At 39.2% G+C, this 19227-nt stretch overlaps 1 protein-coding gene across 1 annotated transcript; it reads right to left on the bottom strand.

Moving 5' to 3' along the window:
* Nucleotides 1–12034: 12034 nt before the first annotated feature.
* Nucleotides 12035–19141, bottom strand: nrbf2b (nuclear receptor binding factor 2b). Its single transcript, XM_084740867.1, has 4 exons — nt 18952–19141; nt 15586–15670; nt 15090–15130; nt 12035–13227 (listed from the first exon to the last, which is right to left on the bottom strand). The coding sequence occupies exons 1-4, from the start codon at nt 19042–19044 to the stop codon at nt 12520–12522; spliced, it is 927 nt and encodes a 308-aa protein (XP_084596993.1). The 5' UTR covers nt 19045–19141; the 3' UTR covers nt 12035–12519.
* Nucleotides 19142–19227: the final 86 nt, after the last annotated feature.

Below are 19227 nucleotides of genomic sequence, written 5' to 3'. Positions count from 1 at the left end.
ATCTGAATGTCTATAGAAAACAAGACAAGTTTAGTGTTTCATTAAGACCGAGGGGCTGTTCAGTCGTCAGGAGAAAGATCCATCTACTTTCACGCTGAAGAAGTTTTGCTTCAAGGTGTGTGTGTCTACAGCTGTGATTCACTACATCAGTGCTACAGAATCTGAGAGCAGCAGCTGGAGGTTTAGTTTCCTGAAAATGTCTGGCCACAGGGGATTTAGGATCACCTCTGTGGATGGAGATTCTGTGTTTGTTGATTCTGGTTGTGAGGTGGCAGTTGGTTGTGCCTCTGTGTTGAAGGCCACAAGAGCAGAAAAAGAGATAAATGACAGTGGAACAACAAGTGATGAATGTCTTAATCTTGTACTGCTTTCTGGTGATTTGACTGACAAAAGTGTTGACTTTCTTGTGGTTTTAGCAGGAGCTGACAAGCAGTGGTGGAAAGAGGAAAGTACTGTTACACTGCTAAAATATTACTCAATTACAAATAAAAGTACTGGTGTTAGAAATATACTTGAGTAAAAGTGCAAAGGTTTTGTCATAAAAACTACTCAGAGTATTAGTTACTCTTTAACTGTTGATGTCATAGGCACCTCTCCAAACTATTGTTGCAATATTTGTGCATTTGTTTGTAATTTTTTTTTTTCTAATTCTAAGTCAAAGTTAAATTTCCTTATTCAGCAAATGTCTCTGTGAGACAAAACTATGTCAAATGAGGTACAGTTACTGCCATGACTATTGATTAAATATCAATGAATCCATTCATTAGTTAAATTGTTATCACCACCTTTTTGGCTTTTAAAATGCAGACAAACAATTTGGATATGAATTCAAATTGTACTCAGTACTATTTAAGTATGAGTAAGGACAGTAAGTAAGTAAGTCTAATCTTAAAGGTACAAGTACCCAAAAAACTTCTTAATTACAGTAATTTGAGTATTTGTAATTAGTTACTTCCACCCCTGATGACAAGGAAAGACACCCATTGTTGTCCATGCTTGTCCAGCATGTCCCAGATGTTGTGGCCTCTGGAATGAACAAAAAAAAGTCAAATTAGAAAACAAGCTTTTACCCACATCAGCAGCAGATAGAAAATGTCAGTGCTTAGTTATGACCTCCTTAATTTACTCTCTCAATGGGCTGTAGTCAGTGCAGCATGTAAGGTTATCCGATCAGGGTTTTTGATTGGGTGGTCCAGTGGGTGAGGTATCGGAGGGAAGCCCCTTGATAGGAATTGATCATACAGTGTTTTTGCCTCCAAATCAAAATCAACAGAATGTGTGCAGTGTTCTGTTAGTCAGTGAAACTTGAGTATATAAAAAGTGAATAGTAGAGGTATCAAAGAAGGGGGTTAATGTATTCAACAAAAGCAGTCAACTCAGATTGTGAACCCCTGAAGATCAAAAAAATGTCATCAATGTTAGAAGGCTAGAATCAAAAGGATTATTGGAATGAATATATTGATTTTCAAGATAATCTATGAAAAAAACTGTGTAGGCTGGAGCAAATGTGGCACCCATAGCAACACCCTGTGTTTGTAAGAAAAAAATACTTTATAAAATAATTCTTCATCAAAATGAGATTGGATGTGTAGGAGTTGTTAAATCACCCCTATCCCCCTCCAGTCCAGTAGAGCGAGGAATGCTGGTGTACAAACTGGTGCCATCTAGTGTTGCTAAGAAGTGTGACCATCAGGAAAGTGATGTGTGATAGCTGATCAAGAAAATCACTGGTGTCCTTATGATGTAGGATGGTCATTTCATAACAACAGGGTGTATGTGGACATCAACAGAATTAGAAGGGGTTCTGTGAGGAACCCTATGCCTGAAACTATAGGTCTGCCTGGTACGTTAGTGAGAAATTAGTGGACTTTAGGTACTATGTAGAGCCTCTTGGTTCAGTTGGCCCCTCTTTCACCTTTCGAGATGTTTTTTCTTCCTGAGGAGGATGGTGAGTCTCTCTCAACTAACCTGCAAAAAGTGATATTTAGGTAAACAGCACTTTTGTGTTTTAGAACAGGTTTACATTCATATGACACAACATTTAAAGGCAAACTAACTCTTTCTTTGTGAAAAAAAAAATCAACTTGATGTTGCCAAAAAACTTGAACAATTCTATCTTCGTCTGGCAGGGATCTGGAACAAGTGTTGGTAGAACGACAGTTTGAGAATGGACACTTCATCTTTGTCAAGCTGCTGATGTGTCAGGTTGATGATCAGTCCTCTGGATTCTTCCAGTTGTACTGCCTGGTGTGGAATCTTTCAGTGTGAAAGTAGATGGATCTTTCTCCTGACGACTGAACAGCCCCTCGGTCTTAATGAAACACTAAACTTGTCTTGTTTTCTATAGACATTCAGATTCTCCTCCAGTACCAGCATGGCTCCTCTTGGACATATTAGTACCATTAGTTACACAGTTGTGTATTTTTATGTGTCCATGTATATTCTATGCATATCATATGTTCATTTTGTTTATTTCTCCAGTTTAACTCCTTGTCAGAATCTTGTAAAGAGCTCAGTACTTGTATGACATGATATTGTGATTTGGTGTGTCCTCAAATGAGTGAGTTGGTCTCATCTAATTAGTGGCACCAGCTGATTGGTTGGTCCCACCTGATTGGTTATCTGCCTTGGTCTTTTGTCTCTATGTACACTGTGAAGCATTCATGTCAGCAGCACTGATGATAGTCAAAGATTGAAACGGAAACATGATGATGTTTTTATTCGTCTTATTGTTTACACTGTAAGCACCCTTTGTTTGAATGCTCATGTCTTAATTAAATAAACTATTTTTGCATTTATCTCAGCGTGTGGACTTTTTGTGGCTTTCTAGCTCAGCCAGACTGGTATGTGGGTATCTCTTTTCTCCTAGTGGATGTATTGCTTAATATCCATGCTAATGTAAAAGAAATCTGAGCTTCTCCCAGCTGGACAGAAAACCTCCAGCGGAAGTTGACCAGAAAGCATCCTAAGGGTATTCTGGATGTCCCTCTCACCAGCAACGTAGGTGGTCACCACCCCACCCCAATATGAAGGGTCACCTTTAAGACTTTGGATTGGTTCTGCAGTGCAGATATTTTTTAAATTGTTTCCACACAGTTTTAGCAACAAAAGCTGGGCAATCTCAATCTACACTGAGCGAAGAATTGTAAGTCTAAGGAGTTAGCTGCTGCTCCAAGGGAAGGAGTTTAAGTGTTTTGGGGTCTTCTTCATGAGTTGCACTAGAAAGGACCACATGACTGACAGACTGATGTGGTGAAAAGACAGCTGAGCCAGAGGGCAAAGCTTTTAAATCTACCAGCAGATCTATGTTCTCAACATCATGATGTTCATGGTTATGGTCACGAGCTGACTAGTGACAAAAAGAATGAGGTTGCAGAAAAAAGTGCCCATAACAATTTTCCTTAGAAATAATGTGAAGAGCTGGGACATCTGAAAGGGTCTCAGAGGTGAGCAGCTGCTCCTTCACATCGAAAGGAGTCAACTGAGGTGGTTCAGGCATCTGATTAGGTGCTTCCTGGACACCTTACTCTGGAGGTTTTCTGGGCACGTCCAACTGGGAGGAGTCCTGTAGACTCAGAACTCGCTGGGGGGAGTACACATCTCATCTGGCCTAGGAACGCCTAGGGAGCTGGTAAGCACTGATACTGAGAGGGACATCTGGAATACCCTGCTACCACCACAACCCGACCCAGACAAGCGGCAGAAAATGAATGGATGGACGGATTTTCCTGCCATTATTGAAAGCAAACTTTGCCATCTTCTTCACTTTATTAAATCATTCAACAGTGAATTCCAGACCAAACTAACCATGGATTCCCAAAAACTTTAATTAGTCCCAGAAAATCAGTCAGCAGAGTTCCAAAAGCTTTTAGATGTTGCATTCATTTAGAATTGAAATCATCGTCTACCCATCTGCCACAGATGACGTGCACGACCATTATTATTATTGTCAGTGGACAACAGGGGACACCTGAACGCCAATAAGAAACTGAGACCAAGCATATTGTATATCTCGCTTCTTCCTTTATAAGGCAAAACATGACCACATTAATAAGCTTGTTATCTGCAGACTAACTACAAATAGTATACTGCATTACATTGTAAAACAAGCAAATACATTTGAATTAACAAAAATAAAATTCCAAAACCAACCCCCCCCCCCCCCAAAAAAAAAAAAACAAAAACAAAACAAAACATTCTGCTTCCTTCACAGGTTGGAGGGAAGATGGGAGCAAAACAGAGAAAGGAGAAGAAAGGGAAGAAACCAGACAAAGGACTGTTAGTATAAGAGTGTATGAGGATTAGACTGATATAAGGCCAACATGTCTCTGTCCACTCTGTCTTAGTCCACTGATATGGAATATATGATCTAGTTTGTCTAATGGGGGAAATACCTGGAATGAATTCTGATAGAAATTTGTATAAAATTCAATAAACATGAGTCTGTGTGGTTGTTTTATTGTCAAGAAGAGTTGTTTTAATATGTCAGTGAGCTGTAGGTTAAAATAGTCAATACTGTGACATGATGGACACAAGACACGTGTCCATAGCACCAAGTCCAAACCAAAACATTGGCATTGAGTAAATGGTCACATTCATAGTCTTTCCACTTTATTTAGATGATCTGAAATTTTAATTACTTCCAATTTTAAACTATTTTATTTTTGGCAAAGTTTTGGTTCCTTGTGTTTGGACATATTTAATATTTGACAACTTCTTGTTAAATGAAAAAAAAAAAGGTTTTGTAGAAAACTTTTATCCCACATTTTTAAGATGTTTTTAAAGTAACCTCCATTTGCTGATGAAGACCACAGAATGAAGCAGAATACTCCAGAAAAATGCAGCAAGTGGACTTTGAGTTAAGATTGTTTTTGTCCAACAGTAACAGTACTGTTTCAGTTTGGTAATGATATGTGGGCACTGTTTCTGCAGCCTGAAATGTTGGATTGAGTAGCAGCAAACATGCAAGTATGTGCTCTAATCTGATACCATGTAATTTATGAACCCCTAAATGGAACCTTGCTACTTCCAAACAGTGTTCCATACACCTGCTTTTGTAACCTGAGCCTGATCATACAACAATGACAGCAATTATATCACATCCATACAGGGTTAGTGGTATACAGCTGCTCAAAAATAAGAATAGTAGGCCAATATATGCATACACTGGTATCAGATAGGTACTCTGTGTCAGTAAATATGCAAAGCTCAGGTATGGGAATCAGTATCAGGAAGGTGAAAATGGTGTTGGACCATTTCCAGTTATCAAAAAGTGTAAAAGCATGCTCAGCCCTGAGCTACAAGTAAAATTCTTGAGAAAAACACTGAGTACTTCTAAAAAATTTTTGCCATCAAATAATTTTATTATTCTCTTATGATATCAGGATCAAAGAACTATGAGCCAAAACGTCAGTAACTGGCCTTCAAACCACATATCGGTCAAACCCTGATAAACTCTCACACTCATACAACACACATGTTCAATAACACATGAAGAACACAACGCTCACAAACAGTGTTTTGTCTCGCAGGTGGTAGAACGAAAACACATCAGTCTTTCAAATGATTACTCCAGATCACATAATATCACATGTCATCAGAACAACACACACATCAGTAAAGTCATCAAACAAGTCTTCATCTGAAGAGAGAGAGAGAGAGGGAGAGAAGAGGACTGGGTGTGAGGAGAGAGAACGTCAGATCCTTCCACTGTCTGCAGCTCCGAAACCATCTGAGCTCTGACGCAGTGCGGCTGGCTGGCAATGCATTTTGACATTATTGATGTAAAGGGGCAGTTCATCACAAAATCAAAAGTATATATTTCTTCCTCTCGTCCATAGAGATGTCTGCCTTCTCATCAATATAATATAGCTAGATGGCACGAGTTCTGTGGTGCTCCAAGTGCCAAAACAATACATTTGGAAAACTCAACAGCAATGTTAAAGGTTGGGGGGCAAGATTAGTGCCAGGCAAGGGGAGGTGGCACAGTAACAACTTTTTAAAAAAAAAATATATTTTACCAGTTTAATTAACTATACCCCCCTGCCAAACTACATTTAATAAATGTAACATATTAACAATTCTTTATATTTCTGGAAAAACACACAATTCGTCTTCTTGTTAATTCGGCATCAATATAACTCACACAGATAAACTATTTCCGTACAAACTTTACATTTTGGATTTTGTCTCCTCGCCTTGTTACCGGCTTCCGTTTGTTAGCTGTGTTATTTCAGTGGGAGAAGACAGTGGGAATGGAAGGCAAACTAGTGAAAAAATGAAGATTTCTCACAAAAATAGGAGCTGGTTGGTGGATCAGATACATAGTAAATTAAATATTTACTCATAACACTGTTAACTCACCATCTACTGCGTGTGACGGTATTTTAAGATTTTTTTTTGGCCATTTTTGGTAACTACCTGGTTTGCTGATTCCTGTTTGGTTCTGAAGAGAGTGCACCTACAGTACCATCAAATAATATTAAACATGGATCAAATTTTTAAAAATAGAATTTATATGATAAAAAAGCAGGGATGCAAACGTACAGATTTGCACACATTAGTGAAGGTTAGTGAAGGTGCAACTGATCCTTTTGCTCCATTGCTCTGTAGCCTATAGGACTACTTTCTTTCTGCGGTAGAATCTCTCAGAACTACTTTAGAATCTACTGGAACTACTTTCTTTCTAACAGAAAGAAAGTAGTTCCTATATGCAGCTACTCTGTGTAGTGACTTTTGGAAAGAGACACTGGTTTTAGAACTTTTGCAAAGTAACTTTTTTGTCCTTTGAGCACCACAAGTCAAGTGCCACTTCGTTCCCTAGAGAGAGAAAAGAGAAGGCAGACATCTCTACAGTCCATACGTCCAAAACTCTGCAACTCACTAAAAATGTAGATAATAGATAAACAGCACCAGGGGAAAGACATGCATTTTTAATTTTAGTGTGACCTGTCCTTCAATGAATAGTACCTCATGTAAAATACCAGATAGAAACATATTATGAATGTGTGACTCCACTGATTGCATCCACAGCTTTGGTTTGATGGCAGAGATGTTCACAGGTCAGCTTCTGTCAACTCTGCTACCAAGTAGGATCAGAAGGCCACAGTAAGAATAGTTACCTCCTGCTGCGAGGCCACAGTGGAAACACATGATCAGGACCTGGCACAGTGTGGTTCACGGGCTCTACAGGGCCCATGGTAAAACATCATTGGATACATATTCTGCTATATGCAGATGTGGGCTTTATTTAGAGCCAGCTGCACTCAGAGGAGCTGAGATGACTTCAGAACTGTTGTTTTCAGTCAGTGTCTGTTTGACAGTTTGATGAACCATCCATCAGACATTCAGTCAAACTGCTCCGGTCCATCTGTAGATCCAAAGATGTGACTGCCACCTCAATACAGAAAGTTGTCCAAGGCACGGGTTGGGTTTGTTGAGAAGGTTCAGAGTGTTGGAGGGTCGCTGAAGCTGTTGCGGCTACTTTGATTAATGCTAGCCGGCCAGCCGGCAGTTTAAGCTTTCAGTTTGTACTCTGATGATCAAAAGTGAGAAGTGACTCCCTTTAGCTGTATGAAGTGGTAATGCTGCATTCACGTCCTATGAGAATGATAATCAAACCAACCAGACAGTTATTCACACATCTGAATTCAAGAGTCCATGAATGTAGAAGTCTGTAGCTCCTCATTTACCTTTTTACATTTAACACACATTGATTATGTGAAATATTCCACAGGAAATCAAACACTATCATGTCAGTGATAACAAACATGCAGCAAAGCTTCATCCTGTCATAGTGTTCAAGAGCTGTGATCAGAAGTGATGAAAATTATTTAGCTTTGTCTAAAAAGAAAACATCTTCTACAGTAGCCACCATGTCAGCATTAGGGTCCATCTTAATGCTGACACGTACATGTATTTTAGTATTGAACAGATGAAATGTAGGGTAAACACTATTTGAGTATTTATATTTTTGTTGGAAATGTGGATCTGTCACGTTTTGCATAGGTCGTGAACGCAGCACAATGTCCTGTTTGCAGACAGTTCTGCATATCATTATTGTTCCAGTAAGGAAATACACAGTTCTGAGTGTGAGTCCATGAGTTTGTACAAATGCCTCAAAGTATGTGATAGTGTGTGCATGCACAGGCCACAAACAGTCAGACTGTGAGCAACACAGGCAACAAGTTGCCTCAAGTTCTTTTCTTTCCTTTGTGCCAACAGCCAATCACATATCTTCATTAGAAAGGCTGCTGATCACATCAGTTTCACAGTTGTTACTGCTACAGATTAATGCTCAGTTCAGTTAAAGCTGCATTAATGAACAGTTGTGTTTTATATTAACAACAAATCAAATGTTGTCATGATGTTACAGGTAAGGCTCACAGGGATGAGTCCAGAGATAATTATCAGCAACTCTGCAGGACTGTGTTTTTTTGTTTTTTTTTTACAGCACACTGACTGTACGGTTCAGTCTGTGCTTTCTCAGCATGACTAACTGCACCGAGCTGACACAGTTAGAGATGAGCTGGTGGGGCATTCAGCAGCTAAAGAGACAGATAATTCTCTCAGGTGCTGGTGGAGACCAAAAACAGAGCTAACAGTGAATGGACTAATCATCATCAGATGGCCAGAAATAACACTTTAAATGAATGATAATGTTGTTCTGTGTCTGGTTTGCGAACACAGCAGCCAAAACAGATTTACAATCTATCGACTCGTTCTGGAGTTCTTTACCCCCAAGTAAAGAGAAACTGATTAATGCAGCTTTAACAGAACCACACCTGTGTTTTTGCATGTTTTAGTCCTTTTACATTAATTAATGCTGACCAACTTCCAACATCTAATTGTGCTTCTTCAGCATCCAGGCAGCTGATTTTCAATGATTCACATTGGGAATTAAAGCCAGACATATATATTAGTTAGGGGATATTATCAGGCTAATATTGGCTTAGCACAGCTATACAAGTCTACATAGGTATTAATGTATACGTTGTACACCATTGTTTTTCTTTTACAGATCCAAATGTTTCTTGTTATCTTCTATTTTTTTGTTTTGGTTTTATTCATAGCCAGCATTTTATGTACGTATATCTGATCCATTTTCTTAAGTCAAGTTGTTCTATTTGTGTTTTTATTGTTGTTTATAGTCAGAGCTGCAACAGTTAATTGATTATTAAATCAATCACCAAATATTTTGATAATCGATTAACTGGTTCAAATATTTTTTTTTAAGACAGAAAGTCAAAATTTTCAAGACTTCCGCTTTTTAAATGTGATTTTTTTTTTTTTTTTTTACTCTTCTGAGACTGTAAACTGAATATCTTTGGGTTGTGGACAAAACAAGACATTTGAGGACATCATCTTGGGCTTTTGGAAACAGTGATCGGCATTTTTCACCATTTTCTGACATTTTAAAACAAACCACTATTAATTGTTTATCAAGAAAATAATCGACGATCAGTCAACTATGAAAAAAGTCATTAGCTGCAGCCGCATTTCTAGTTATAAAAAAATCCAGTGAAAGTTTACTGTTTACTCAATGTGCTGATCTCATTTGGCATTTTATACATATGCATAAATAAAAAATATGGGCCTGTATATCAATATCAAAATTATTTTACCTCCTACTACCTGTATCAACATGGGCCCCAAAAAGCCAGTATCAGCCAGGCTCTGTAAGGTATGAAAATTTACTTTGCACATGTTTGACATGTCACCTTGACTGTTAATTCAGTTTAAAGCAGTATAACTCTACAACTACACTGTCACATGATGTGATGGACCATGTCACTCTACCAAGTAGGCTGCAACTAACTATTTCATTATTAATCTGCCAGTTATTTTCTTCATTAATAATTAATCTTTTGCTCTGAAAATAGTTTGTCTCTATCAAGATTTCCTGAAACCAAAGAAGACAAAGATCTTTGCATTACTTGTTACAGACCAAAACACACAATTATTCACTTTAAAATGATATGAAACACAGAGAATCAGAAAATCCTCACAACTGAAGCAAAAAGGCTAAAACAGGCAAAAACACTGGTATGATCATTTTATCTGACAGCATAATGAAAGACATGATCTAAACAGCAAATATCACACACCAGCCTGTAAGAACACATCGACTAATGAACCTGTTTGCTCACAGTGTGAACAGGCAGTGACTGGATGTGTCTGCAGGTCTCTGTCACCTGTCTGTGCTTCAGCCTTCATTCCCATTAACTTCTGCTTTTATTCATGCTATCAGTCTCTGTGTGTTTGTCTTTGTGTGTTATTATATTGCTGTTGTTGCACAAAAACGCCAGTCTGCAAGAAAATCAGACAGAGTCCTTATTCTCTCACTGTCAACCATGTCATTAAAAAAAAATCACTACACACACAAATGATCTTTGAAGCCTTTAATTCAAGTACGCTAAAATAAAAAAATGCAGCAAAGTAGTTTTTCCTCAACAACAGCAATATGCTTCTCTGTCTGAATCACGCTGCACATGATCCTGATCTATACGTGTGTGTGTGTGTGTGTGTGTGTGTGTGGCACGGTTAGACCAATACCTCTGGCATTGTTAACAGGCAGTCAGGTTAGTGCTGAGTACTTCCAAAGACGCCCTGTAGGAGCAGTTCATCCACAGTTAGCTGTTCTCCAGGGTGGAGTGTGTATGTCAGTGTAACATCAGGTGAGTGTGTTGGTGCTGTTCAAAGGACCGAATCACAGAAAAGAACCAGAGCTGTGCTCCAAACAGCTCCAGCAGCATATTAAGTGCTCTGAAACTGAACTATTTTGCTAAGAGGTCTCTGATTACATGATTATCTGCTATTGTCTTTCAAGAACATGAATTCACCAGACAAAGAAAATAGTCAAGTAGGTAAAAGGGTAAGAAGAAAAATCACACTGACATTTGGAATAACATGAATTTAAACAAAAACGTGACCGTAAAACAATGTTATATTGTTGCTAAATAAATATTTACTAAATTAAAAAGTAATTAAGACCTTTCCACTAATATCTCACTGCAGCCATTGGCTGTCTGTCCTACAGAGACACTGAGGTCTTCATGTGCTTGTTTTTCTCTATTCTCTCAGCTAAATGTAATATTTCCAGCAAGTTTCAAAATCATTATATGTTGCTATTGTACTGACATTTCAATAAAATGCAAAAATATTATGTCCATCATTTACTTATGTAGACCTTCAACAATTAGTTGATTACTCAATTAGTTAACTATTAAATGAAATGCAAACTATTTTAGAGCTGCAATGATTAACTGAATAACCGTTTATTAATCTCTTATTTATTCGTCAAATATTTTGATAATCGATTAATTGCCTTGAGTAATTTTTTAAGAAAAAAGTCAAAATTCTCTGATTCTAGCTTCTTATTTTCCGTGTTTTTTTTCCAGTGTCATCTTGGGCTTTGGGAAACACGGATCAATATTTTTCTCCATCTTCTGAAGTTTTCACGGACAAAACAACTAATCAGTTGATCAAAACAATGGTCCACAGATTAACTGATGATGAAAGTAATCAGAAATGGTTAATTGAGAAAATAATCATCAGATTAATCAACCATGAAATTAGTCCTTAGTTGCAGCCATAAACTATTTTGATAGTTGATTAATGATTTTGAGTTATTAACAAAAAAAAAGAAAACAAAAAGAAAAACTGATTTCAGCTTCACATATGTGAATATTTTCTGGCTTCTTTAGTCCTCTGCGAAAAAAAAAAAACGTGAGGATGTCATCTTTGAGCTTTGGGCAACTGATCAACATTTTCTGACATTTTATGGACCAAAGAACTAATCAATGAATCAAAATGATTGACAGATTAGCTGACATTGAAAATAATCATTGGTTACAGCCCCAGCTTTATGAAAAAGCTCTATCATTTAGCTTCAGAACACTTAAATTATGCTGCGAACACTGTGGAAAATATGTTTTGTTCAGTGAATATTAACATCCACCTCCTCGCTATCAACTGCATCTCACGGTCGTTGCTCAGTTGCCATGGATAGAGCTCAGCTGTCATCAAATATGGGTCTTTAATGATATGATAACACAGAGGAGGATGGTGAGATGTGTCTGAAAGCTGTGAAAAAGGCCAAGAATGGACATGTGACTAACTTCACAGTTTCAGCTGTTTGCTGATTCAGAGCTCACTGACATACAACCTCACTGAAGTTCCAACTAACGTTACCTGTGGGTGAACTACTCCTTTATCTCTGACTCAGACTGTTTTGTATTTGTGGTATAATCTGTGTGATTAGACCTCCTCTCAAGCCTGGATGAGACTGACTGACATCTCCCTCGTGCTGATATTGGTTTTGTTGCACCTGTATTGTTGTTATTAGTGCAGAGAGGGGGAATGGTCGCTCTGTCCACCTTTAACTTGAGCAGAAGTCTGATCACACACAGCTGTGGGATTCAGATGTCAAACATTTCCGACATCCAAACTCAAAAGCCATATTGGTGGAACCCTGGTGCCTTCTGTGTGTGTGTTAGTGTGTGAGAGACATGTCTCTGATCACAGTTTGTCCCTGTCCAGTAGCTCCTGCAGTTCATTCTGGATGTCCTCTGGCAGCTCCAGAGCCGGCAGGTCATCCAGACACAGGTCTTCCTGAGCCGGCATCTCCAACGGGGGCAGCTGGGGGATTGCGATCTCCTTCCCCTTCCCCGTGCTCTTCCTCTCCTGCCCACCCCCTGTTCCCATAGCACCTCCTGCCTGCGGGAGCACCCAGAGCTCCGAACGCTCCACAAAGTCTGCTGCCTCCACCGCCTCGGAGCGCAGCCGGGCGTTCTCTGACAGTAGCCGCTCGTTGTCGGCCGCCAGCCGCTGGTTTTCGTCAATCAGGTGGTCGACCAGGCGCCGTAGGTCCTCGATGGTGGTCTGTTGTTCTTCCAGGCGAGTTTTGTCGTCTTTGGCGGCCTTTGCTCCAGGGCACGGTGGAGTCAAAGGCTGACTGCCTCCAGTCTGTCGTGTCTGGAGCTGGTACAGAAGGGTGTCGTACTCTCTCTCCCTGAGTCCTCCGCGCTCTGCGAGGCCTGTGGGGCCGTGGGGCTGGAACTGGCCTGTGGACTGGGTTTGAGTGAGGAGGGTCGGGCCGCCGGACGGCTGCGCCGGGGCAGGTCGGGACTTTGTTGCCTCCCGACGAGCTTCTCTCTTCCAGCGCTCTTGGATGAGTCGCTGCTGTTTGATATGACTGTCCCTCTGCAGCTCCATGGACAGACGAGCCTGAGGACACAGAGAATCAACACCAGCCACAGCACTCACATCAAACTGTAACAAGGTTAAAACTCAATGTCTGGCAGTGTGCAGCCTTGTCTGTAAAGTAGTGCTGGGCAATATGACCTCAAATTTATATCACAGTATTTTTTGTTTGTTTGTTACAGTGACAATATAATACCACTGTGTTACAAAAATAATAACACATACTCCACTCAAAACATTATTCCATCTCCTTTTGCTGGATTAGACATCTCAAAAGCATTAATTTGGCTGAAAACCCAAAGTATATGATCGATTTGGGCGACTGGACGAATATATCACCTATTGACGATGGGCTGAATCCACAGCCAGTTGTTTTTGGGCAGATTTTTGGGCAATGTTTGTCATATTATTTTGCTAATGTAATGGTCTGCAGAGTGACAGCCACTCCTCTCGTCCAGCAGCACAGTACACACACACTCAGCCGGACCATGAGTGATCTGAGCTGGGTGAGGAGGTTCTGCTTATCGAGCCGATTCTTCAACTCCTGTGGATTTTCTTTGTGGAAAAAAGTAGGTCTGTTATTATCATTATTATTAGTATTACTATTGGTATTATATGTGGGATTACATGAGGCTGGAACTGAACTTCAGTGGTGAGAACTATTGATGGATCTGGGAGGCTTGTTTAATGTTCATGGCTTCATTCAACCATTGTGAGGTTCACATGTACTACAGACACAATGTTGAGACACAGCCCATGATGCATTGCTGAGAATTTAAGTTGATTATTTTATGTTCCAAAATACAAATGTTACAATTTGTTGGTGCTTTTAATGTGCAGCTGCTACATTCTGTTAGCGTTGATGACGTGGTTGTTCACAAAATGGTGGTTCATGTTGGTAATTGTTATTTTTGTGCTGCTTTGGAGACCTTTTAGTTTGACACCATGAGAGAGGAGACTTGTACATTTCACCACTACAGTTGGGGTTTCCAAAGAGAGGCAAGGGATGCCTTTCATAGTGAATAATCTCTACTTCAAAAAACAGAAATAAGACTCCAATTTTAATGTTGAATCCTGTAAAGAAGCAGAACGAACTGGTGTGTGCAGACCAACCATACATGCATTCGTGCAAGGACTCAAGAACGGAATTGAAAATCCAATTTCTTATGTCAATGAAATTCTAACTTTAAAACAGCTTCTAAAATGGAACTAGGTCTCAATGCCCATTCATGAGGAGTGAGAAGGAAACACCCTGCAGAGTCAGACGTTTTACACTCTTTTCACAGTGTGAGAAGAGTGGACAGACTAACAAAGACACTTTTATTGAGTTTTATGTTTTTCTGTCTTGTTTGAATGAAGTGTGTTTTACATCGATTTGATGAGCCTATTAAGCTTGTCTTAGTCTGGTAAAACAGAGAAACAAGAATTCAGTGTGTGTACAGTTGTATTTTTCTGTTTAAAAAAGAAAATAGGTGTGAATTTTTAGACACTGTGAGTTTATTCTGTTTATTGCGCATAGTGAACGTACACAGTGTATGTAATATGGTGAATTTGCCACTTGCATACATCCTCTAGCTGAGGGAGCTGTGTGGACATTACACACTTCTGCTTCAGAGGTTTTAGACCAAGCACTCAGTTAACAGATAATTCTCTGGGATTTCAGTAGGGTGGTATTGCAGGCCAATGTTCTGGTTTTGATATTAGTTAACTTCTCTCTCAAGCACTCTTGGCTGCAGTGCTGCTGTAGGATACAGATAACCTGAGTGAAGGCTGTGTTAAACAGAACTTTATTTTCAGTCAAGGTAATGCAAGAATGGTGCAGAACAGAAGAGCTGCACTAGTTCATAGAATTCGCACACGCACAGAGGCACACTGGAGTGTCTCACCTGATCACACTCTGTTGTCTTCATTGCATCAGTCAAAAGATCTGGGAGAGAGACAGAGACAGAAAGTTGAGTAACATAAGCCTCTTGCCTCTTCCTCTGAGTCTAGAGGCTGCATTTTTTCCCCAAAACACAGGCAACCCATAAGACTTCTAAAACATACTGTACAGCTTACACAATGAATTCTGTAATATGCAGTCATTCTATAAGATATGCAGCTTAATGCACGGACTGCAGTCAGAATGTTAGGACTGTGACACATCGTTTGTTATGTTGGTTCTATGCATTGGATTGGAAATGAAAGAATGATCATGAGGTTCTGGTGTTGTCTTTCATTTGAGGACACAGTCCCCAGCCAGATGACTTCACCCACAGAATCACTGTTTCACTTCAAAAACAGAACACTGAAAACCTTGACATGAGGATGGGTTCATTGACTCTAAAAGAGTAGTTCTGTATCAAGTGTAGTCCACTGTATCATACGTGTCACAGAACTCACCTGCTGCTTTTCCATGGCAGGAGATGGCCTCTTCATACTTTCCAGCTGCTAGCAGACGGTCTGCCTTCCTGCACTGCTGATGAGCCTGAAGAGAGGCAGACACATGGAGGGAAGAGAGAGGGGTGGAGAGAGATTTACATAAAGACAAGTGAATCAAAAACACAGAATACAAAGAGCACAGTCAGTGGTTAGGTTTAGTCTAGTCTAGTCTACCAGGGCTTTGCCAGAACCCAAAGTAATGTCTTCAAATTGCTTCTTTGTTCTGAAACCCAAAGGTCCCTCATTTATGTCATAAATGATGAAGAGAAGCAAATCCTCACATTTAAGAAGCTAGAACCAGTGACTGAAATGATTAATCAATTATCATAATAATATAACCTGCTTATTTTTTTCAATTGACTTATCAACTAATAATTGCAGCTCTAGTCTACACAAATACTGATATTTCTGAAAACAAATATTTTCCTGTAATTTTGGCCTCTTGTCTACACACATCATGGAAATAGTTGCAGCCATATTTTGCTAGAACAAATGTACTTGATTTTGAATATTCTTATTAAAATCGTCAGGCCTAGTGTGAAAAAATTTGTGTACACTGCATTTTCCGAAGGGCTGCAAGTAATGATTATTTTCCTCACTGATTAATCTATCGATTATTTTCTAGATTAATTGATAATTGGTTGGTCTATAAAATGTCAGAAATGACACTTATGAGCAATTAACATCCCATAATATTCTGTGACAGGTGCAGTATAAAAATGCTGAACAGGCCCAGTTGACCTCAATTTTGGTTAAAGATGGCAGGAGGAAAAGTAGGTGCTTCAGAAAAAGGATTAAAACACACCCTCAGTGCACGAGGGCTCACGAGTGAAAAGGATGTGACTCATATGTCATGGCAGATCTCAACCCAACTGAACCTATGGGAGGTTTTGGAGTAACACGTTAGTTCCACTTTGTGCTTCTCGTAAAACATGACATTAAAAGCACGGAGCTAAACATCCTGCTTTCCATCCATCCATTATCTACACCCACTTACCCCTTCACAGGGTTGCATGGGGTAACCAGGATTCTCAGTGTTTTTAAAGGTATTTCCTCAAAGACTCTGCAAACCATCTGGATTAAAATATGTATTTTAGAATGTCTTGCTGCTTGAGTGGTTGAGAGGCACACATACAACATCAGTGTCCACGGTTCAGCTGGAGACCAGCATGCATGCTTGCTGCATGTCATACCCCCCTTCTCTTTGCCCCTGCATGTTGTCTACTATAACAGACAAAAATAAAAACATACAATTTTGTATGAAAGTACTCAAATCTGGCAAGACAGTTGTTTGGATTAGGAAATAGAATTACAACTAAGAAAAGAATGTGCAGAATATTTTTATCCTGATGTTTCCGGAAATACCTTCAAAGCAGTGGCAAGTGTGACAAGCAGAGATTTCTTTTTTCTGATGTTCAGTTCTATGATAGAGAGAATATCTTACATTTCATATCTGAGAGAACTGTCTTCATCCTTCCAGCAGAGTTCCGACGAGGAACACTGAAGCTGTCCTGGAGGATCATGATGAACTAACCTCCTTACTGATCCACTTTTACATCTATATTTTATATATTTATATCATGTTGTATAATATATCCTTCTTTTGCACACTGTATGTGTATTAGTCTCTTTATATATTTGTTTTTGGCATGGCATGGTGGTGCAGTGGTGAGCACTGACACTAATTCAGGCAGGGCCTTTCTATGTGGAGTTGCATGTTGCACGTACATAGGTCCATTCTCCAGTCAGTACCTCTGCCCAATGTGCTGGAGTTGCTGCCTGGACGCAGCACATCAGCTACTACTAATACTGGGTTAAATGCAGAAATGCTGAATCTCACGATATGTATAATTATGTATGATAAATGACAATAAAGTTGACCACCTCCTTTACTTTAATATATGTCCAAACAGTTAATCTTTTATATCTCTACTGTACAATCATCCTGTGCAATTATATCTATCAATACTGTGCAACTATCCCATGAATTTCCTGCTTTCATTTCCTGTAACCAAACCTCTGTGCAATTATCCATTTTAGGGCTAAACAATATGGTAGAAAAGTCATGTTATTTTGACTGAAATTACGACTGTGATATGTGATACAATTAGTGGTAATGATCATTTTTGCATTGCAATTTTCATTTTTATTGAATAAAAACCATTAAAATTTGTAATAAGATCACATTTGTTGTGGTCTACTTGTTTTCAAGTGGAAAACAATATTTTTAAGTCAGGGCCTTAAAAATTTTTATGTCACACATTTATTCTTTTTCAAAAAAATTGCCATTGGGTATCTTAAAGACATGCTTTTATTGTGAAATTCCCATGACATCCCTGTGTTGCAAACGCCAAGAAGAGTTCAGTCATAAAATTGCAGAGTCTTTGTGGTATTGGCAGATACTGTAATGTTGTCAAAAGAATCAATTTAATATTGTATTGTGAAGAAACTTGATTTACACCCCTTATTTATCATACATCCTTATTCATTTTTCAGGGCAGCATTTTATGGGTGACATATTTTTTTTCTTTGTACAATGATCCACACATCTGTTTTTTATAACATGTGCAAATATTGTGTACATCCATATATCTGTAAAAGTGAAAGGTGTATATAGTTGTTTTTATTTTATTACTTTTATTTATCACTCATTCTTTTCTATTTCTACTTTTGATCTTTGAGTTACTCTAACAAGTGGATTTCTCCTGTGTGAGATCAATACTGTTTATCTTATCTTGACTTTATGTTGTTTTTTCCTTTCATTTGTCAGCCATCCCTCTGTGTAGAAGTTGTAACTGCTATTTCAAACACTAACCCTGTAGTGTTGTTTGCACTGATTATAATGATGATTACAAAACTGCTGGAACTCAAATCAGGCGCCTTGTTTTCAGGGAGGTGTCACTGTCATTGTCCTTAATAACAACGAGACATATTAGTGTTTAAGTATCATTTTGTCTCATTGGTACAGTGTGTAACTGAGGCTGGAGACACTGTAGCCATATGGAATATTAACATAAGCTGTTCACACTAGTTATTATCAAATGGCCTCGCAAACAAGTTAACTAGCTAGTAACATACTCGCCTGTCACAGTTCACAATAATATACTACACATTCAAATGAGACAGAGCCTTGTCTCAACGTGTCATGTCCATTGTACAATATGTCAAAGCTGTCAGACGACAACACGAACAGGACAAACAACAGAGCGGTTAGCAGCTCGGTTAACTTACAGAGGGAGCTGTTAGCTCATGTAGCTAACCCCTGCTCTCTTCTGGTTAGCTCCAGTAACGTTAGCCTGTTATTGCAACATCAAGAGCGACACTTACGAGATTGAGCGGGCTGTCCACGACCTCCATGGAGTCGATTGTTCGGTGTCTCACACTACATGAAAGGTGTCTCTGTCCCTCTCCCACTGTCATCCGACCTGCAGTTGAATATCTGGAGACAAATAATTACAAGTAAAACAGGGAAGCACAGTCGCCTCCACAGCCAGAGCTGCGTCAACGCGTCGTGACGTCACGGCCGTTCTACAGTACGTTTGGGTCATATGTTTTGCTGCGTCGAGATGCCGGAAAGAGAAAAGGCTTGTCAAATTAAAAGCC

Source organism: Lutjanus erythropterus, chromosome 17 (assembly GCF_056507025.1).
Source record: "Lutjanus erythropterus isolate fLutEry1 chromosome 17, fLutEry1.hap2, whole genome shotgun sequence".
Lineage (NCBI taxonomy): Eukaryota > Metazoa > Chordata > Actinopteri > Lutjaniformes > Lutjanidae > Lutjanus > Lutjanus erythropterus.
The sequence above is the reverse complement of the archived record's forward strand: the minus strand, read 5'-3'. Positions and strand labels throughout refer to the sequence as shown.